The sequence below is a fragment of the Xiphophorus maculatus genome, chromosome 8 (assembly GCF_002775205.1).
Source record: "Xiphophorus maculatus strain JP 163 A chromosome 8, X_maculatus-5.0-male, whole genome shotgun sequence".
NCBI lineage: Eukaryota > Metazoa > Chordata > Actinopteri > Cyprinodontiformes > Poeciliidae > Xiphophorus > Xiphophorus maculatus.
Window position 1 is genome coordinate 501,491 of NC_036450.1, and position 23,580 is coordinate 525,070.

General features: G+C 39.1%; 1 protein-coding gene across 1 annotated transcript in view; it reads right to left on the reverse strand.

Annotated features, from left to right (window-relative positions):
• prrc1 (proline rich coiled-coil 1) overlaps positions 1–19,122 on the reverse strand; it is a 37,647-nt gene extending 18,525 nt beyond the window's left edge. The window contains exons 1-3 of the mRNA XM_023338294.1: positions 18,810–19,122; positions 16,927–17,055; positions 6,360–6,752 (exon numbers count right to left, since the gene is read on the reverse strand). Coding sequence (XP_023194062.1) covers positions 6,360–6,752; positions 16,927–17,020 — 487 coding nt within the window. The 5' untranslated portion in view covers positions 17,021–17,055; positions 18,810–19,122. The remainder of the gene's footprint in view (positions 1–6,359; positions 6,753–16,926; positions 17,056–18,809) is intronic.
• Between the last annotated feature and the right edge of the window lie 4,458 nt (positions 19,123–23,580).

Genomic DNA, 23,580 nt, shown 5'->3' on the forward strand with positions numbered 1-23,580 from the left:
GTGTGTTGCTTGTTTGACATGTAGTGTTAGACTAAAAGTCTCTAAAATATTAGCGAGCTTTTTTGCCTGACATCCCTGGTCTGTGTGTAGGCTGTGGGGAACAATGTGGCGACTAATGTAGTCTTCAAACAAGCACTTTTGCTACAGGTCAAGAAATGCATACAGGTCAATGTACTTTGTGAAATAGTTCATTACAACAAACATGTATCTGTTTCCATGAGCAGTGACAGGCAATTTTGAGAAATTCATTGCTATTTCTATCAAAACGGCTTTGAGGCAACATGTTTTAAAGGGACCTGCTGATGAGGCATTTGCTACTGGCATGTCTCATACACCACACATTGCAAACACCACATAGTTATGTTTCGAGCCATGTATAGCCAGTAGCATCTGGCTTGAGCAGATTGTAAAGTTGTTACTACATCAAAATGTCCAACAAGGGAATGGCTATGTAGCCCCCTGTACACTTACGTTTGGAGATCACTTGGGATAAAAATCTGTATAACAGGATCACCAGGGCAATGCCAAACCTGCCCACAGAGAAGAGCTGTGCTACCAATAAGTTTTGGAAACTTCGTCTAAAACTGCCTGTGCTCAGGAGAATGCTCAGTGTGGATTGAATTTTTTTCTTTTTCAAACCTTCATTTCTGCCTTTCAGGGAGGAACATAGCTTTGTTTGGACAATTGCTCCTTCTTGCTTAGGACATTGTGTAGTTTGATTTTGGGAATATTTTTCCATACATTGTTACTTTCTTATGATGTGCATAAGAACCATAGCAACAGATTGGTTTATAACAAGGAGCAGCTGATTAAAATTGAGGAAATACCACAACTGAAGCCATAACTCTTAGAAAAGTTGAAAAGGAGGCATTGTGGATGCAGAGAGGAGAGAGAAGAGAAGGAAGTTCAAACAATCTTGTGGCAGACAAACTTTTATATTTCGCACCAGAATGTAGCAAAGGGTTTCCCCCAGAAAACTTGCTAAGCCTGGTGGTCGGGGAACCGAGGCGACCCACCTGTGGTCCACCATGTTTTTGTATTAAAAGATGTTAAGTAGACAGGAAAAGTAAAAATATTACTGGATAATTATATGTTACGGGAAGACATCACCAGTGAAACGCTATTTAAACCCACAAATAGTCTTAAAAACAACTAATCAAAAAATACAATTAAAATGAATAGCAAATATTTGCACTTCTGTTTAATAGAAATTAAGTCAGAGGCTCCATGATAATGGAGATAAATGATAATATTTTAACAAAGACCACAGATACATAAGTTTAATATTTGTTTATTGGAATTATCAATGCTGCTCAATTTAATTTCAGCATAAATAAATTAAATGATTTAAAATGATTTAACATTTAAATTTAAGATGTTAAGGAGCTGGCAAGTTTACTTTATAAAAGTTCAAAGGACAATCTTAATAGTTATACTGTTTTCTTACCATAGCAACAATTTGATACTATGATTTTAATCTTTGAGTTTGAGCTCTGTTTGCTCACAAATACAAATTAGTAAACTGCATTTATAACTTATTGCTTTTTAGGTTGGGAAAGCATTTGATATGGTTTGATCCATTGTGTAACCGGAAAAATTGTACTAAAAATAATAAGATAATATAAAACCAGCGTGAAGCGTGACTCTGAGGAGAGCGTGAAAGCTCCTCACCGGCTGAACCTGCATGGTTACCTCTGGTTAGCTCTGGCCACTGGTTCGTTAACCACCAACGCTCCGGCCATCCGGGAACACATACATAAATTTTACAGGGAAGACAGAGCAACACGCTGAGCAGCGTGTTGAGATGTAAAGGCCGCATCAGTTTTTGTTCACAAATATAAATCATTCTCACTGCTTACTCAACGCACTTCTTCAAGTTATTCCTGTTTTTCAATCAATCAATCAAACTTTTATTTGTATAGCACATTTCAGCAGCAAGGCATTTCAAAATGCTTTACATCATATCAAACACAAAAACACAATGCAACATAGAATCAACAATCAAAACACGACATTAAGTCAGGTTCCATCAATATATTTGTAATTGATTACGTTTCAAATACAATTCTAAACAGGTGGGTTTTTAGTCGAGTTTGCATCCATAAAAGGTTTACCTGTTACACTTCTACTGTGTTATATGGAACAAAATACCTATTGCTATTTTTATTTCACTCACGCTCACAATCACACAGTTTAAAACAATGTAGACAGCATTTTAATGGGCTTCTGGCACAAGGCTCCGTACACCTCTTTCACGGAATTTCAAGCAGGGACTCCGCCGTCCCTCACGGATTTTTGTGCAATTCTATGGTACCTGTTAGTGTCTAGAATTTACAGGGTTTGTGTTAAGCGCAGTGACCCTCAGTCACTCGCAGTTCACATAGAGCTGAGTAACCAGAGCTAATGTGGTTCATTTTAAACTCTTAACATTTATGTTCTTCAAAGGAACATACCGTAATAATTCCTCACTGGGGGTTGATGTAAATATCCCTACAGGTCAGCTTGTATCCAATTTGAGAGAAAGGAGGCGAGCGGGATCCGCACTGAGATAACTTCAGAGACAGAACAGCAGCAGCTTGGGACGCAATGTGCAGAGGTGAGTGCTGTGTGATTGGTCCGATACCAACTTTAAATGCATAAACTATAAACCTATAAATCTTTTAGAAATAAATCTGCTCCGCAAGTGAAACTCTGAGAACACCGGAGACACTTGCAATTGGGCTTTAAGATAAAAAAAAGTTAAGCAATTTATATTTTTTTCCGCCCCAACTAGGCCTGTCGCGATAAACGATAAATCGATTAATCGTACGATAAATTAAAACTATCGACGTCATTTCAATTATCGGCATTATCGTCTCTTCCGACCTTTTTCTCTTTCTGTTAATGACACCGAATGAAAAAAGGCTCAACTCCGGTGCTCTCCACTGACCCTCCCTTCCTCATTTCCTTAGTGTAAAGCCCAGCGCACACGACACGATCTTAGAGCTGTCGGCCGATTGTCGGCCCATTTTCAAAACCTGACAGACCACACATTAGCCGACAGAAATCCTTGGTATAACGGTTTGATCGGGTTTGTTCCTGCCGTGTGGTGTCCAACAATGGGCACAAAATAATGGCTACAAGTCCAGTGAACTAATTTTAAAACCAGGTATTAATCAATGCATTACTACAATCTACCTGCAATGCATGTGGCTAGTGTCAGCGTAAAGTCCTGACTGAATGAAAATCATTATAACCTATTTACGTCACGTTAACGAAGAACAGCTGAAAAGTTACCGGGTTTATCAACTGCGGTAGCAATTTCGCTCCAACTCCTCCTCTTGTCATTTCTATATTCTTTGCATGTTGAATAAACATTAATGTTGTTTCGCGGGTTGCACCGTGTCAGCTGTTTGGGATTCCCCGACATAATTTCCCCTCAGAAAACACTGAGGAGAATCCGCGCTTTCTGATTGGCTGCCTGTCACATTCAACAGGCTGAGTTAAGCTCCCAGTCGGGGAAAAACCCCTGATTTAGATCGGAGCGGCAAGGAGGATCTACCGTAACACACCACACAACCTTAGGAAGACCAAAGGTCTAAGATTGTTGTATGGGGAAAAATAGGAGCAAAAAATCATGTAGTGTGAACTATTGCATCAGGTAGTCGATGTGCCCATCTTCTCTATTTAAATTTAATTATTACTGAAGGGCAACATAGTATACAGACTTCATAATCTGCACTCTTTTGGTTGAATGCAGTATTTATTTCCACTTTGGCTTTATGTTGTTTAGTTTTTATCAAGTACATTTTTTGTTAATGGAGACTGAGAATCCATTTTGTTTTTGGTTGTTTTGTTTATTTTGGTTGTTTTGTTTTGTTTATCAGCTCCAGTGTTAAATATTCTTTTGAAAATAAAGTGTATCTATCTTTGGCAGGAAATCACATGAATTATTACGTCATTTCTATTAAATCAGTGTAAAAAGGTCTTCAGACAATATTATCGTTTATCGCAATAATTTTTTGAGACAATTAATCGCTCAGCAAAATTTGCTATCGTGACAGGCCTAGCCCCAACTGTTAATATTTCTAAAAATAAAATCAAGCAATGTTTAGCTTGGCGGGGGGTCTAGTAAAGCATGGCGGGCTGCCAGACTTATAATACACTGGGGAAAACCTCTTATTGGAAAGGGAGAGAGAAGGAGCCGAAAAGGAAAACGGTAGTCCCAGGGATCCTCCGATTAGACGTTTTACTACCAATACCAATTACCCATGAGGACTGATCACTACCGATCACCAATACAGATCACCTGGATTGGCTGTTAATTTTTCGCTTTAGGTATAAAAGCTACTGTGAGATCTAGCAAAATGGAAAAGTGATCTGGCAATAAAATCACCTAATTCAGTCAAAAACACCCAAAACAAAAACAAGCAAAATGTTACACATATGATTTTTTCCCTCATCTACACTCATGATATTTTTTGTCATCTAACAAAAGGGCAGTACCTTCCATGATGGCTGCAGCTTCAGGCACCTGTCTACCCATGTCTTATGTTACATTTAGTCTTGTTTTTGTTCTTTGGATGGGCTGTGTTGCTTTTGTACAATGACAATAATGCTGATTCTGAATTAAAAGACACTTGCTTTCATGACATTATCTGAGTGACTTTCTATGACCCTACAGTTATAGTCTTTCAATGTCCTTACAATAAGGGATCATTTTTCCAATTCTCACCCTAAAAACCTTTCAATCAATCAATCGCTTTATTTTGGTAAATTGTCCACATTAAACACAGGAAACAACAAAAGAAAAGAAAAAAACAACAATAAACAAACCCACAATTTACCAAAAAAGGAATAGGCTGAAGCAAAGCTTATTTTTGCCTACCCTGTGTTTATACCTAACAACCCACCAGGATATCTTCACAATACATATATAAATCTATATAACAGCGTAAGATTTGATAATTTTACATTTTAAAGCTCTTTTAAAGTTCATCAAGAAAGGACTTAACTTAAAATCATCTTTCAAGTCATTCCACAGCTTCACACCAATAACTGAAACATCTAGACTTTATCTGGCTCTTCTCTTATGCACATTCAAATATAAATAAATCTAGCAAACTATATTTATTTTCTCTTAGCTTAAATCATTTATGACTACCAGAAGGAAGACTGGTAGTTCAATGCTTTATACATTATTTCCAGTATTTTTATATAAACATTATCCTTAAATTTTAATGTTTTACTTTTAATAAAGAGTTTACAATATCCCACCTTATTAATAAGCCTTATAGCTTTTTTTGCAACTTAATTAATATATCAATGGTTGTCTTACTTGCATTTCCCCAGATTTCTGAGCAATAAGACAAATAAGGCATAACCAAAGAGGAATATATAATATGAAAGCCTTTAACATTTATTGAATCAACCATTAATCATCATAAATGATGTATGTGAGAATGTGGCTGTTCTTATTTTTTTTTCTTTTGCCAGTTGTTTGTTGATTCTTGCGTTGTGTGTGAATTGTGAGACAGTTATTTTTTGTTTTTGGGCATGTGCACCGACTGATGGCACCCTTTGAATTTCGTTGTCCTTGTGACAATGACAATATAGATTGATCTTATCTTATCTTATTTCTCTTATCTTATCTTTTATTTTAAACAATATTCGGTAACACTTTATTTGACGGTTGCGAATAAGACCGTCATGACACTGTCATAAACATGACATAACACCTGTCATGAACTGAGTAAGTCTTCATGAACATTTATGACTACTGTCGTAAAGTGTCAAATCATGACACTTTTAATACAAAGTTGATATTATTCAAAATGTCTTTGTTATGACAACTTGTCATTAACCAAGAAATTATGTTCTGATATAAATTTGTTATAAAAATATTACAGATTAAACTTTAAAAATTTAGCTTTATGTTATTAAAGGGTTATAACATATTATGTTATGATTTTTTTCATAGTGTTTATAAACCACCACCAAATGAACCTTGCTAAGCTAGAAATCCAGGGTTAGATGTCTTCTGCAGCTCCTCAGGCCAGAATGACTCTCTACTGTTTTGGATTTGTTATCCCTACCTTGGTATAAAACTGTTATTTTGCCTGCCGGTTGTCAGAGCCAACTTTGAGCCATCTCGGCGTACACACAGAACCTACTCTGAGAGTTATTTGGAGCTTTAATCTGACCTGTTCATGAGTTTTTGAGCTTGTGACTCACATATCATGCTCATGGTATTAAATAAACTTGTCCGTGATTTTCACCTAATAGTGCTTGGCAATTAATGTTTTTCCACAACACTGGAAAAATCTTAATCAATTCAAATTCTTGATTGTTAAACACTAATAACAATGAACTGTTCCTACCTGGCAGTGGAGAAGCATTAGAGAATGTAGGCATCAAGGGCGTCTGTGGTGTTCGTCCAGCATGACCCCGTGTTATGTCGTATCCAGCACTTGTAGAGAACCCTGTCATGGGTGGGTGTACAGGAGAGGCAGCTATACCAGCTGCTGAGAGTGGACTAACAGAAGAAGGTAGAGGAGGCAAAGGGGGGGAATCCACAGGAAGGAAGGTAGAACTGGTAGGGAAAGGTAAGACAAGAGTTGACGAGGGAGGCAACTGGGAGAGAATTGAACATGGCGTAGTCAAAGAGCTACTGAAGTGAGGAAGGGAATCAATGGATGGAGGAGGGTTAGAGACGGAAGTTGAACAATTTGTGATAGAGCTGGTTCCAGAGAGAGAACGCTGACTTGACAGACCTGAAACAAAGAGGACAAAAATCAGATCTCTTTTCCTCTCTGCTTAACATATACAAAAGTTTTTTTGAGAGCCAGAGAAAGGCTGGCGCAGTGCATGAAGGATTGAGAATTTATAGATTCTATATTATGAATCCAAAGGCGTCTTAGCATGTTAGTTATGTGTCATCCTTTGCACAATACATTTTTAGCTGCAATTGACGCACTGAGGCTAACAGTTCTTTCATTAAAGTGAAGCATTAAAGTGTACTGAAAACCATGCCATCATGCTGCCAGGTCAACAACCTGGCATGTGAAATTACTCCTAACTCATGTGTCCAAGGCATCAGTGTAGAGCCTAAATCATGTCAGCTGAAGAGCTTGGTATGCGTAAATATTTATTTTTACAGTAAAAGGCTGCTAATAACCAATAGTGTCACATACTGTAAAAATTATTGTCATGGTTTGATAAGCTTTAAATTGAGACAAATTTAATCATTCATTTGATTAGATTTTTTTTTATTTAAGTCTTTAAAATACCAAACTTGTGAAATAATTAAGAAAATAATTTCCTTAAAATTTTTATTGTTAATTTCTTTTCCCAAAAGAGCAATGTGTTGATGTTTTTACCATTTAGTTTTACTGATCATAATACACTGCCTGGCCAAAAAAAAAGTCGCCACCTGGATTTAACTAAGCAAATAGGTACTGTAGTGGCACTCTGCGTCCCAAAAGTTCGTTGTACCACCTTTGCAGTTTGTCTAACAATCAATATTTGAATCACTCGACTGAAACCAAGTCTTCTTTTATGATGTTTACTTAAAGAACTCCAAAAGTACACTTACAGAAGAAATGAAAGGCTCTGTACATATCGGTCAAAAAATTGTGTTGCTTCCACCGCATCCAACTGCAATCTGACCTCAAACGTGCATACGGGCAATATTAATGTTATGCATTACGTAGTGGAAGCCAAAATTACTTTTCACAGTAAAAGTATCCCTTTATATTAACTAAGTTATACATTCTAGAAAATATACTCATCATGAATTTCTTAAAATTAAATTAAGCATATTTATACATTTTTAATCTAAATTATTATTCTATATGAATTCCCCATTAACTGGCTCTTACATTACCCGGCCCCTAATTGGTTAGGCTGGAAAACGAAGCAATTATAAACTTAAAACACCAAGAGTCAAAATCCTTAAAAAAAATGTCCACATATCAACTTGTCTTCTTCATTAGTCCTCTGGCGTAGCTTCCTGAAGCAGGCATAGCTTGTTCACAGGTCGCTCCAGCGTGCTGGTATTGGTCTTCAACTTCACTCTTCTCACTGCTCCACTTGAGTCTGGCAGTGTTTCAACTACTCTTCCCATGACCCAGGAGTTGCAGGGGGAGGAACTGTCCACCAAAAGCACTACATCGCCTGGCATGAAGTTTCTTCTAGGCTTCAGCCATTTCTGTCGCTCCTGAAGAAGTGGAAGATCCAACGAGCGTGTCCAACGAGCCCAGAATAAGTCTGCGAGATATTGGACTTGCTTCCACCTTCTTCTGGTGTAGATGTCATCTTCGCTGAAGACGCCGCCTGGAGGCAGGGTTGGTTGAGCCTTCAGAAGTAGCAAATGGTTTGGGGTTAAAGGCTCAAGGTCATTGGCATCATCTGAAACACTTGTGAGCGGCCTACCATTGATTATACTCTCGACTTCACACATTACTGTATGTAGACCGTCGTCGTTCACTGACTGATCTTTCAGTAGGGAATTGAGAATTCTTCGTGCAGTGCGAATTTGCCTTTCCCAAACCCCACCTTGATGAGAGGCAGCTGGGCTGTTGAATATCCACTTTATCCCCTTTGGTTGTAGGACTCTCTCAATTCTTTCATAATCCAACTGTTGGATGGCTTCCCTTAGCTCTTGTTCAGCCGCCACAAAATTTGTGCCATTGTCTGACCTCATGGTGGTAACTTGACCTCTCCTACATACAAAACGGCGGATGGCGTTTATGCAGGAGTCCGTATCAAGGCTGTCAGCAATTTCAATGTGCACAGCTCGGAGAGTGAGACACGTGAACATTACCCCGTATCTCTTGACAGTACCCCGGCCCCGTTTAACCTCAAACGGGCCGAAGTAATCAACGCCAGTGTTTGTGAAAGGAGGTTGGTCTGGAAGGAGGCGATCTTCAGGCAAGCTTGCCATCTTTTGCTCACCAACCTTGCCAGTCATCCGACGGCACACCATGCATTGACCGATGATCTTCCTGATTGCAGAATTGGCTTGTGGAATCCAATATTTCTGTCTTATTTGTGCCAACACATAATTGCGTCCACAGTGGCCTGTTCTTTGATGTACGTCCCTCAAGATCAAAGTGGCAACTTTGCTATGTTTAGAAAGAATCACTGGGTGTTTGGCACTTTCTGGCATAGCAGACTTGTTAAGTCTTCCACCTACTCTTAAGGTGTCATCTTGAAGAATCGGGTCAAGTTTATACAGCACACTGTTGCGACTGAGCTGACTTCCATTTCTCAGGACCTTGATTTCTTCCTCAAAGTGTTGTCTTTGACTGAACTGTATTATTTCTGCTTCAGCAGCGTCCAGATCATCCAAGGTGAGTATTTGTCTTTTCAGTTTGAAATTTCTTCATATGTTGTTCTAACTTTTTTCTTTGTTTTTCAGGGTCAAGTTCGGTCTGACTGATTGTTCTTAATACCTCTTTGTGTTCTTCTTTATGCTCCCTCAGAGCATCCTTTACCTTTACAATCCAAGCCACTGATCGTTTCAGTTTGTTCCAATCAGAGTGATAGGTAAGTAGCTGGTTCATTGGTGCCATACCTTCTTCAACTTTGACCGTGTAAACAGCGACTGTATTCTTGACCTCTTCTAACCCTCTTCTAGGCTTTCCTGCTTTCGCACAGGCTGTTCTGGCCAATCCTTTTCATTCAGCAGAAAGTCTGGTCCACTTATCCACATTCCTCCTTCGACCAAGCTCTTTGCCTTCAGGCCTCTGCTGGCTTGATCTGCAGGATTCTCATTTTTTCTGACATACATCCATTGTGAGGGCTTGGTTGCTTCTCAGATCATTGAAACTCTGTTAGCAACAAACGTTTTGAAACGTGCCGTGTCACTGTCGATGTATCTAAGCACCGTAGTGCTGTCTGTCCAGAAGACAGATTGTTGCAATAGTATTTGCAATTCTTCGTGCAACATCTTGTCGACCTTTACTGCAACAACCGCCGCGGTCAACTCAAGTCTAGGGATTGTGACTTTCTTCAGTGGGGACACTCTTGCTCTTCCCATAAGGAAAGCACAGTGTTTCTCGCCATGTTCATTCTCCAGCAGTAGATAAGACACAGTGCCGTAGGCGTATTCTGAGGCATCCGAAAAATTATGCAACTGTGCTGAGATAGTGCATCCAAAGTTGATGGGTTTCAAACATCTACTCACATGGAAGTTGGCTCTCCAAGATGTCTAGGTGACATCTTCAAGCCATCTGCTCCACCCTTCAGCATGCTTTCCATCAAGGTTTTTATCCCAGTCAAGATGTTCCTTACAGAGATCTTTCAACAAAAGTTTAGCAGGCAAAATAACCGGTGCCAGAAAGCCAAGAGGATCGTAGATGGAGTTGACGATTGACAAGATACCTCTTCTGGTCACTGGCTTGTCTTGCAGCTCTATTTTGTACAGGAAAGTATCCGATTCTGTGTCCCACTGCACACCAAGTGTTCTTTCCACTGGTAGAGTGTCGTGTCGTAAATCCAGGTCTCTGACTTCAGCGGCTCTGTGCTCTGCAGGTATTGATGTTAGCACTTTTCTGCTGTTGCTCATCCACTTTGTTAAGGTGAACCCTCCATTGCTACACAAAGCTTGAAGTTCCTTGACCAGTCTCACTGCATCGTTTTCTGTGGCTACACTTTTCAGGCAGTCGTCTACGTAGATATGGCGCAGGACTGTTTGAACTGTGTCTGGAGATACAGTGTCCCTGTCATCCTCCGCAGTTCTTCTCAGTGCATATGAGGCCACACTTGGAGAAGAAGTGGCTCCAAAAAGATGCACTGCCATTCGGAATTCCTCCATGGGCTCGTCTAATCTGCCGTTGGGCCACCAAAGAAAGCGGAGTAAGTCTGCATCATGTTCTGGCACATTAACTTGATAGAACATTGACTCAATGTCTGCCATTACTGCTACAGGCTCCTCCCGGAATCTGAGGAGGACACCAACCAATGTATTGGTCAGATCGGGCCCCTGGAGCAACTCACTATTCAGATACCGATCCTGGTAGGAGGATGTGCAGTCAAATACCACCCGAAGCTTCTTCTTTTTTGGGTGATAGACTCCATGGTGCGGTATATAGACCGCAACATGGTGTTGTCCTCTCGGGTCAGTTGGTTTGTTGGAACCCGGACTGCGTAGCCCTTGGTAATGATTGCTTTCATGAAGTTCTTATAATCTTCAAAGAACTCAGGACTCTTCCTGAACTTCCTTTCCAAAGACGCAATGCGTTGCTCTGCCACACTACGATTGTTAGGCATCTGGAGCTTCTCATTACGGAGTGGCAATCCGACACAGTAATGCCCATTCTTAAAAACTGTTGTCTTTTCCACAGACCGCAAAAAAACTTTGTCTTCATGAGACAGCTCTTCATTGTCCTCATAATTGCGTTCCGGGAAGTCAGTGTTGTACTGTTGGATTAACAGGTTATCTATCTCCACCAATGAGATTCTGTTCACGAATGAGTGAGGTGTTTCATTCTCCGCTTCATTTCTCCTTACAGGTCCACTCACAACCCAGCCTATGGTCGTCTTGATGGCGTAAGGACCTCCATCCTGGCCGTTAATGATGCGCCAGGGCTTCATCGCTTTTGAACAGTTTGCTCCAATAAGTAGGCCTACATCAGCTTTTAACTCTGGCAAGTTCACTTCACTTAGGTAAGGCCACTGTTGGATATCAGACTGCTTGGGTATGTTTCCGGCATAAACAGGTATGCTGCTGTGAGTAAACACCTTGGGCAACTCGATGTACATACTGTCCTCCAGCCCACACACTTTGAGCTCTGATAGAACCAGACTGTCCATGAGCTTCTGGTTTTCTGGTGCATCTTGACCCATGGTGCTGAGACGTATTTTGGTTGGTTTCCCTTTCACATTCAATTTCTTTTGCAGGTCTTCCGTGCAGAATGTTGCCGTGCTTCCCGGGTCTAGAAAGGCGTACGTTTCCACATACTGTTCACTATTTTTCGACTTGACTTTCACCGGTACTATCCACAGCACACAATCAGCTTCTCCGGCCCCTGTGAGGGCGCAAGACTCCTGTGTGATGGGAACCTCAGCAGCTAGCAACTCTTCACCAGTAGAACCATCATTCTTTCTTGGTGAGGCGGAACTGCCATCTTTTTCTTTGTGCAGAATATCAGGGTGCTTAAATCCACATTCTTTGCACTCTATTTTTCGTTTACAGGATTTACTGAGATGGCCAGGGATCAAGCAACTAAAACATAGACCCTTTGATTTCAGGAATTCCACTCTTTCTTGATGAGACTGGCCTTTGATCTTACTGCATGAAGCAAGAGTGTGTGACTGCTGACAGTACAGACAGGGTTTATCAAAGGTGTTCACCGCTTTTCCATTACTAGCAGGCTTGACCTTGGCAGTTCTTTCTTGAGGCTCTTTGGATTCAGGAACAACATTGGTTGCAAAACTGCTTCCACGAAACTCCTTTTTCACGGCCTGCTTTCCTTTTTGGTTCATCTTAGCAGCTATGGGTGAGCGACTATCAGATATGTCACCAAAGAGAGGATCGATTGCTATTTTAGCTTGGCGGTCTATGAAGTTCACCAAATCAGTAAATCTGGCCCTGTGACCACGTTGTTCTTTGAGGTTGAAAGCTTCTGTTCGCCAACGTTCTTTCATTTTGTAGGGCAGTTTGGATATCAACGCGCACAGATTGGTAGGATTATCCATCTCTTCCAAGAACTCAATATCAATAGAGTTACGACATCCTATCAGGAACATTGCGTAAGCATTTAACGCTTTCCCATCATCTGCTTTCACTTGTGGCCATTTGAGAGCTTTCTCCACGTACGCACTGGCGATCCGAAGCTCATCTCCATAATGCTTATGCAGAAGTCGCTTGGCTTCTTTGTAGCCCTTGCATGGTGTCATGTGAGCGCAACTACGAACGAGCTCTTGGGGCTCACCATCTGTGAACTGTTCCAAGAACTATAGTTTATCTTGGTCATTGTCTGTTTTCTGCTCTATGGCATGTTCAAATGCTCTCATGAAGGACTTGAACTGCAGCGCATCACCTTTGAACACAGAAATGTCCTTTGTAGGTAGCTGCGAAAGCTGTTGTTGCTTTACTAGCAATTCAGTTATTGCATTCTGCTTCTGCATGACTGACACAATGTCATTCCCTGTTTGTGTTCTAGAAGTTTGGTTTGAAACTGGCGGTGGTAGTTGTGGTATTTGTATGCACTGCACTTGTCTTGGTGCTTGAACATTCATTGTAGCATGTTGCGGTAGCGACATGCTAACTCTTTCCTTCTTTATGTTTCCACTTATTGATTTTTGTGCTGACACGTGAGGTGTTGGAAATGTTACCTACATGAGAGTGTGCTTTAGCAACATTACTGGCCCCTATCTGTGAAACACTGTCACTAGGCAAAAGAGTATCTTCTTCTTCTGTCACTTGTTCAGTAAGATCATCTAAGAGCAAGTTTTCCCCCTCTGTGGAATCATGCACTCCTGTCAGCCATCTTTTAGTTTCTTTCATGAAGCCTGTTATCTGATCCATTTTAGGTTTGTACCAATTGTTTTGGTTGTGAAATTTTTCATCTTCAGACAACAGACTGCAAACTTCAAAATTGAACCTATTAAACTCGTTTAGAGACTGTGCAAAATCACTCTCCATCGTAAGCTGAACACTTTCCATATTTTGAGCATCACACTTCAATGTCTCTATCTCTTTAATTTGACTGGTTAGAGTGGCTAACATTCGTCTTCTTAATCCTATGAACCATTGTAATCTCTCCTCAGCGCCCTTCTCAGTTAGCTTGCGCTCTCTCCCCTGTTCCAATTTATCCTCGCCACGCGTCTCAGCATCTCCGTCAGCCATCTTATAATTGCGGAGTTAATGTGCAGTAAGCAGGCACAAAGTTTAAAGCACTTACTTCAAAGTTGCCTTTCTTCTCTAACTGAATGCAAACAAACTGTTCATATTTCACAAAAGGTCCACATTGACCGAATCCGTTACCTACATGCACACGTGTCTCGGACAATTAACTGCATCCAGTGGAATTTTACTGACAGGCTTTAACTTCAATTTTCCTCAGAGCTCCTTGATTCATCCGTATGACGTCTTTTCTTTACAATATTCAAAGATAAAGAAGCCTTTTCGTTACCTTTTCTAGGAGAATCATTCAAAGGGTTACCCGTTTCAGTCCTTTTTTTTTCTCAGCGAGGCGCGAGCTTCTTTTCTCTTCAGCCGTGTTGTCCAGGCAAGAAGAAATGAGGCTCCATTAGCAATTTTTTGACTTTTTGTAGTGGCACTCTGCGTCCCAAAAGTTCGTTGTACCACCTTGGCAGTTCGTCTAGCAACCAATATTTGAATCACTTGACTGAAACCAAGTCTTCTTTAATTATGTTTACTTAAAGAACTCCAAAAGTACACTTACAGAAGAAAGTCGGTCAAAAAATTGTGTTGCTTCCACCGCATCCAACTGCAATCTGACTTCAAACGTGCATACGGGCAATATTAATGTTATGCATTACGTAGTGGAAGCCAAAATTGCTTTTCACAATAAAAGTATCCCTTTATATTAACTAAGTTATACATTCTAGAAAATATACTCATCATGAATTTCTTAAAATTAAATTAAGCATATTTATACATTTTTAATCTAAATTATTATTCTATATGAATTCCCCATTAACTGGCTCTTGCAGGTACAAGCCTCCTATTGGATAAGTACTGCATAGGCGATTATCTTTCAGCTGGCAACAAGTTATTTAACCCCAGCTGATGCAATGAGTAACTCCTCATTTCTTAAACAACCATGGCAAAAGACACATCCGGTGGTCGTGGAAAAGACGTTAATCTGTTTAAGAAGGGTCAAATCATTGGCATGCATCAAGCAGAGAAAATATCTAAGGAGATTGCAGAAACTACTAGAATTGGGTTAAGAACTGTCCAACGCATCATTAAAAACTGGAAGGACGGTGGGGAACCATCGTCTTCCAGGAAGAAATGTGGTCGGAAAAAAATCCTGAATGATCGTGATCGGCGATTACTTAAACGTTTAGTCAAATCAAATCGAAGAAAAACAACAGCAGAACTCAGGAGTATGTTTAATTGTGAACGCAAAAGCATTTCCACACGCACAATGCGAAGGGAACTCAAGGGGTTGGGATTGAACAGCTGTGTAGCCGTAAGAAAACCTCTAATCAGTAAGGCTAACCAGAAAAAAAGGCTTCAGTTTGCTAGGGAGCATAAAGATTGGACTCTGGAGGAAAGAAAGAGGGTCATGTGGTCTGATGAGTCCAATTTACCCTGTTCCAGAGTGATGGGCGCATCAGGGTAAGAAGAGAGGCAGGTGAAGTGATACACCCATCATGCCTAGTGCCTACTGTACAAGCCTGTGGGGGCAGTGCTATGATCTGGGGTTGCTGCAGTTGGTCAGGTCTAGGTTCAGCAACATTGTGTGCCCAAAGAATGAGGTCAGCTGACTACCTGAATATACTGAATGACCAGGTTATTCCATCAATGGATTTTGTCTTCCCAAATGGAATGGGCATATTCCAAGATGACAATGCCAGGATTCATCTGGCTCACATTGTGAAAGAGTGGTTCAGGTAGCATGAGACATCTTTTTCACACATGGATTGGCCACCACAGAGTCCAAACCTTAACCCCATTGAGAATCTTTGGGATGTGCTGGAGAAGGCTTTGCGCAGTGGTCAGACTCTCCCATCGTCAATACAAGATCTTGGTGAAAGATTAATGCAATACTGGATGGAAATAAATCTTGTGACACTGCAGAAGCTTATTGAAACAATGCCATAGCGAATGTGGGCTGTAATCAAAGCTAAAGGCGGTCCAACAAAATATTAGAGTGCGACCATTTTTTGGTGGTGACATTTTTTTGGCCAGGCAGTGTATATTCTTATATACATATATGTATGGCAAAATAATGTTTCATTAAGCATTACTTTTACCTTGTCTCCAAACATTCACTGAACGTAAACAAAGGGTTTCCCCAGTATATTATAAGCCTGGTAGCCTTATAATACACTGCCCCTCTCCCAGTAAATTCTGGGAGAGGGGCTCTAGTTTAATTGGCCAACCTTAAAAGCAATTGGTCATAATTGTCATTTACTGAGATGTATTTGTGAACAAACAGAGCTCAAACAGATTGAACTCACAGCATCAGATTGTAAAAGTGCAAAAAAACACTCTTCATAGTTAGATTATTCCTTCCATCCTTGACAAGCTCATAGTCGCCGCTTGTCCAGAGCTCGGTCGATTATAAAGGACTCCTTCCACCCTCAGCATGGTTTGTTCTCCCTGCTGCCCTCTGGGAAAAGGTTCAGCAGCTTCAAATGAAGAACAACCAACAACACAATCTGGAGTACACACCGAATGACTCTTCTCCAGATTGCGGGTTTCCGTGACTGGAAACATGCAACAGAACACTTGAAAGAGCAAGAAAACAGCAACAGTCACAGAAAAGTAATGCCACTGCTCTGCTCTGCTCAAGGTAATTTAAAAAAAACAAAAACGCAACTAGCCTCCAGATCGCTATTTTAAAAAGAACGCAACGGTGCAATTTTCTGGCTGATCACTGATCTTAAAAAAACCTGAAGTGCTGATTTTTGTGTGTGTGGGAAAAATATAGCGAAGTGGTTGGCAAGTCACTAAGTTGGCAACCATGGGGTAACTGTCCTAAACCGTGCAAATGGAGAGTTCATCTGGTGGGCGGGACAGTGATTTGTATTATTGTTGACTATACCTCCTTGGAAATGAGATAGTACATCTCATTTTTCTTTATTTATTCTTTAAATAAATAAAGTTCTGATTTTAAAATGTCAAAATTACAGCTGATAAACACATTGGATTAGAGCAGTTCCCTCTCCATTTTTCCTTATGAAAAATACCTCATCGTTTACCAAATGAAACTTTACAGCAAATCTGGACAAATCAAGTCTTACCACTGGTGAGTGGTGGATTGCTGGCTGAGGCAGTGAGTGATGAAGGTGTTGGGCTCACAGGAGGCGTTGTCTCAATCCCACTCTCTTCCATCATCTTCTTTGCTACAAAGCTAAACTTTAGTCCAGATTCTGCAGCAAACAAACAAAAAAAGTTAAATCTCTTCTTTGTTAACATATTTCTACAGGACTCTAAGGTGTGAACAATTTAGTTGAAATGTTACCCAATTTCTCAGTAGTGCACCTCCCCAAAAATTCTGAGGTTGCAGTAGCACAACTTGATGCTTTTGTAAAAAAAAAAAAAAACTCTCTGTGACATGGTAAGTCTTCCTGAAGTTCAACAAGAGAAACAGATTAGGCTCATATCTTGGGTGAAAGAGCATCCAAGAGCATCTCTATTCACCAATCAGAGATGGTGAATAGCGAAAACTAACACCCCCCCCTCGTGTGCTGCAGCTACTCATGTCTATGTTTGTGTCCCGCAGTCAGAGATGAGTAGGATAGGTTAGTCAGATAGATCTTAACTTTGCTGTATTTTCTCTACTTATCTGTGCTACATGCACTGTTTGAGTCATCTGAAAATTATTACCAAATTCCCACGTTATGTCAAGCTCTGATTCAGACACTGCATCAGAAAATGTGCCACAACGACTAGAAGTCAGAGTCCAAAGAAATTAAAAGTCTGTACATTTTAAAGACATTGATTAGGCCAGTTTTCCTGTAAGAGGCAGTAAAGGCAAAAATGCAATGCACTGCATTAGTGTTGTGCCATGACAGGTTATCCCTGACAGAATTTGTTTCCCCTATGCCAGGAGCGTACATTGGGCAGGTAGTATGGGTCTTGTTAACTGCACCTAAATCCAACCAACATAGTGTTTTATCTCTGTGAAATAGTGAAAGAGGGCGATGACATCTGTGTAAACTTGATGTATATAAACATTAAGGCTCAATATACTTAATATAATATATGTAAATGGCTCTGTTTGTTTTCAGTTGTCCAACAAAAATCCTATTTATTTGAATTGTTGCATGTCCCCAAAAGTTCTGTCTACTGGAAATAAAAATCCACCTTTCTGAGTAGGTCACTGAAAACAGCTGACGACTTTATGCCTGTAAAGCCGGCAGCTTTACGAGAATAAACTGGACAGACCACATTAACAAATCATATTACAGACAAAACTAATTAAGGCCCCTTAAATCACAAACATGGTTCGAAATATTCTGCTATTAGTTGAGAATAATCTAGTTCCGGTTTGAAGAGGTCTTGTAATCTGAAATTAAAGCAGTTCTAGTGTGATCCAGAGCCAAAAGTGGTGAAATCAACCTTTATTGAAGTTTCACAAATCAGAAAAAGGTTTCAAATTCTAAAATTAGAGCAAAAATAATCTAGTCCAGGTTTGAAGAGTCTAGGTACTGTAGTTTTTTAACTAGATTAGATTAAAAATGCGAAAGATAGTGAAAAATTGGGTGGAATCGCCCTTTAGCCATTACCCGACTCGGAAGCTGGAATCGGAAACCAACTTCAGCTTGGTCTTATACAGGATGAAAACCAAGCTTTCTTTATGTAGGGTCCTCTTAAGATCAAATGACAGCAGTGAGACAAACGGTCTCAAACTTTCAGTCAGAAACTTCCTTCTACAACCGGGTCACAAACGATAACTGCTGTCCTCCAGGCATGTCTCTCCTAAAAGTTGGGAACACGCCAGCCGACATAAACATGAGGCTGTAATTTTAACTCAGCTGCTGCCAGTGTAACATGCTAACCTGCCAGTGCCTATGAATGACAATAACGAGAATGCAGAAATACATTAGCTCATATTTAACCTTTCGGATAGTGAATTTGAGTAAATCATATACAGCGGTCCTTTGATAGTTTCTCTACTTACCAGTGTGCTGTTTCGGAAGTGCTCAACAAATATGTGATCGGCCAGTTGAAAGACGTCGATCGTTTGCCACGTCTGCCATAAACTATAGTATGAATACGTCGACTGGGATCTTCTTCTGGGGAGTTTAATCGCAGATTACATCCATAAAGGTGTATTACTGCCATCTAAAGGTAGCCCTGGTCCGAATACTCGCACTTCCACCCTTGTTCCGCCCTTGTGCCCATCACATACGCGTTCGTGTTGAAAGGTTTCATAGACATGAATACGGTTTGAAGGGTGTCCCAAATTCTCCATATCCTTCCTTCGCCCGCCCATTTTGGGTCCTATTTCAGTCCTTACGTTAAACCCGCATACATGCGGACTTCAGCAAACTGTATTACCCATAATTCCTTGCTGCAAGATTTTTTTTGTCTTCATAGAAAAAAAGTATGACAATGCATTGGTAACAAAAAAGTTTGATATGATAAACTGAGCAGGAAAAAGAAGAAATAAAAAAGAATAGTCACAAATTATTCTTGTTTTACTTTCCCTGTAAAACAAGAAAAGTTTAGAATAATGTAGTCCAGGTTTGAAGAGTCTAGGTTTTGTAGTTTGAAATTAGAGCAAATCTAATTTAGTTTGTAACAAAATATTACAAATGCAAGAGTAATTTCAAATCTTAAATTAAGATATTAACATATTGATATAAAGATTGGGCTTTTGTGATGTTGCAATGTTTAAGCACTCTCTTAAATAAAATTATTTCACTTTAGAAACTGAGCTAATTTTCAGAAAGCAGTATTCGTGAATAGAAACTTAAATGATTAAATTGCTAACAATTTAACTCTTCAGCCTGTGTTAGATGATAAAATGTTATTATATTAAAACTTAAAAATGATTCAATTTTTAAGATTTCTTGTACAATATTCACATTTGAAAATCTTTCAAAAACATTAATGAAGTTGCAATTGAAAAAAGGTGCCCTTCCTGCCAGCACCCAAGTCCTGTGTGACCTCACCATCCATGCAGAGACGAAAGCTCATCAGACCTACAGAGATCCCTGCCTTCGTCAATCAACCTCGTCCTCCTGCTGCAACACCTTCTTCATCATCAGGCCAGTTCTGGGGTTCAAAATGCCATACTCTGTCCGTCTCTCTCAAAGGTTCCCTTTTTAGTTCTCAGTCTCAGCATTAGGGAAAGATAGACTAGATGATTGATTTTACTTATTTGATTATATCTGCTACTGAATTAAGCTGTACTGTACTGACACTTGCAAAATTGCCTTACTAATAAAATATTTATCAAAAAGAAAATCTAAAAGATGTTATGGACATTCAATTAATGAGTCACCTCAAAGTTCTTTGATGGTCATAAAATAGCTATGATGTTTGATTTTGGAGAGGGAAAGGTGGGAAATGTTTTATAGGTTGCTGATAGCCCCAAACTATATGTAAAACAACATCCTTGGGACTCGCCCGAGTCACTAAAACCAACCTGGTTCAGTAACAAGTGCAAGTCGTAATAAAGAGAAAGAGTGAGCGTTAACATGTGTGCTCTGTGAAACTAGTTGACTGCAGGCTGCTCAGTCTGGCTAATTCACAGGGGGAAGAAGGGTGGGACATCTGAATGAAGGCAGTCAGGAACCAGGCGAGTCTTTCTCGACACCAGCTTTAAACAGAGGTTACTTCAGTTCTGGACAAGGTAAATCCCAGCAGATTTAGGAAACTCAATTCACCCGTTAGAGCTGGTAGCACATCTCCCCTCTCAGAAGAGGAAGTAGAGTGAGAAGTAGAGAGAGAAGGGAGAAGGCAGAAGGCAGTTTCGCAACAACAATTGTCTCACAAACTCAAATTGTATATTAGTACATTTAATGTGTATTTTTGCCATCTTGAAAATATGGCAATGTTTTAAGAAGAACATTTTAATTGCACACTGAAAAAAATGAACTTAGGTGGTTATTACATTAACAAAAGAATATCATGTACTTTTAACTAAATGATTTAATGTTTCAAACAAAAACATGATAAAATCATGTTGGATAAACAAGAAATTGTTTATCCAACATGATTGGATAAACAATTTCCCCTTTCCTCCGGACCAAGGGGATAGAGGTGGACTGTGACACTGTGGAAGCATGCCACCCGCTTCCGAGAAGAGGAAAAGATGATAAACCTGCCATTATCATGAGATTCACAAAGAGGAAATACAAGTTTGCCCTGTTAAAACAAGGCAGATTGCTGAAAGGATCTGACGTATTTATTAATGAGCACCTGACCAAGAAGAATGCTGATATCGCCAGAAAGGCTCGGTTTCTGAGAAAACAAGGAAAGATTCAAGCAACATGGACAACAAATTGTAAGTTTTTCGTTAAACTTAATGGAACTCCAGAGGAGGCAAAGGTTCTGGTTGTTCGAGACATCGCTGACCTGGATAAGTACAATTGAATGTTTTATGTTATATCAGGGATCTTAGATGATTGCATATGACACTCAATCACCATGTCTCAGTTAAACAACATGATGTCCTCATCGGCTATGGATACAACATTAACACCTCGAACTAAAGCAGACTACCCTGAACTGAAAACTTTTGACTATACTGAATATAAAAGCCAGGATAAGGAAAAGGACTTGGACCCAGAAAACAACTTTTTCTATAATAATGGGAATAACTGCTGCTACTACTCGACTCAACAATATAATATTACAGTTAAAACAGACAATAAATTCTCCATAATACATTTCAACAGTAGAAGTTTATATGCGAACTTTAACCACATCAAGGATTGTTTAAATCAATTTAAACAGCCTTTTAGTGTCATTACTATCTCAGAAACCTGGCTTACTTCGAATAAGGGAGCCGATTTTGAATTAGAGGGTTATGAATTTAATTATATTAATAGAGAAGGAAAGATTGGTGGAGGAGTAGCTGTATATGTGGACAACAATTTCAGATATAAGTTAATTGAAAACATGACTAATGTGGTTAAAGATCATTTTAACAGTTGAAATATATATGGAAAAAAATAAAAATATAATTGTTAGCTGTATATATAGGGCTCCTGGTTCTAACATGAACCTCTTCATAGAATGGTTTGAGAAAACATATACAGCTATAAATTCAAAGAACTACTTTATTTGTGGGGACTTTAATATTGATCTGCTAAATGTCAACAATCACAAATTGACTGAAGAGTTTATTAATACCACATGTAGTCTGAGTCTTTTCCCTCAAATTACGAGACCTAGTAGAATCACAGCTAATAGAGCTACATTAATAGATAACATATTTACAAATTCAATAGACAACACCATAAGTGGATTGTTAGTTCATGACATCAGTGATCATTTACCTGTTTTTGTTGTTTGTGATATCTGCCACAAGAAAGTAATGACTAAAAATAATCCAATCAATAAAAGATTAAGGACGGAAAAAACTATAAATGCATTTAAAGAAGATTTATCTAAACAAACTTGGGAGTCAGTACTAAAAGAAAATGACGTGGATGAAGCATATGATAATTTTCTGAATATTTTCAAATTATTATATGACAAAAATTGTCCGATTGTAGAGTTTCCTTCTGAAAATAAATATTTTGATCATCCATGGATCACAAAGGGATTGCAAAATGCCTGTAAAAAAAAGAATAAGCTATACAGAGATTTTATAAGGCATAGATCAACTGTGGCAGAAAATAAATATAAGAAATACAAGAATAAACTGACTGTTGTTTTAAGAAAAGCAAAACAAGATTACTATAGTAAACAGTTGGACAGAAATAAAAATAATATTAAAGGTATTTGGAATATTTTAAACAAGGTTATTAGAAAAAATATTAAACATGTCAGTTATCCACAAAACTCCACAAACAATGAAGATAAACATTTAAATAATATCGAAGAGATAGTTCACAATTTTAACAAATACTTTGTGAGTGTGGGCCCAAAGTTGGCTGAGGAAATACCGCAGCCCACAGGACATGAAATATCAAATGATGCATTAGTGAGAAATCCAGATTCCATGTTTATTACAGCAGTGGAGGAAAACGAAATTATAGATATAGTAAATAAATGTGAAAATAAAAGGTCAACTGATTATGATGGCATCGACATGATAATAATTAAGAAGGTGATTGTGGAAATTATTAAACCGCTAACATATATCTGTAATCTGTCATTTCAAACAGGAATATTTCCAAAAAAAATGAAAATTGCAAAAGTAATCCCACTATATAAATCGGGAAATAGACATGATTTTACAAATTATAGACCTGTTTCATTACTTCCACAATTTTCTAAAATTGTGGAAAAAATATTTGTTGTCAGACTAGAAAGTTTTCTTAGTAAACATCATCTACTGACTGAAAGTCAGTATGGATTTAGGTCACAAAGATCCACAGCAATGGCAGTTATGCATTTAATGGAAGAGGTGACCAGTGCTTTAGATAAAAAGAAACATGCTGTTGGGGTATTTATTGATTTGAAAAAAGCATTTGACACAATTGATCATGATATACTACTCAGAAAACTTGAGTGTTATGGTCTAAGAGGAGTAGTGTTGCACTGGATGAAAAATTATCTCAGCAATAGGCAACAATTTGTGCAGTTGGGTAATTTCCAATCCTCATGCTTGGATATTGTTTGCGGTGTCCCTCAGGGCTCGGTATTGGGGCCAAAATTGTTTATTTTGTATATAAATGACATATGTAAGGTATCTAAGAGATTTAACTTTATATTATTTGCTGATGACTCAACCATCTTTGGCACGGGTGAAGATTTAAGAAAGATGTTGT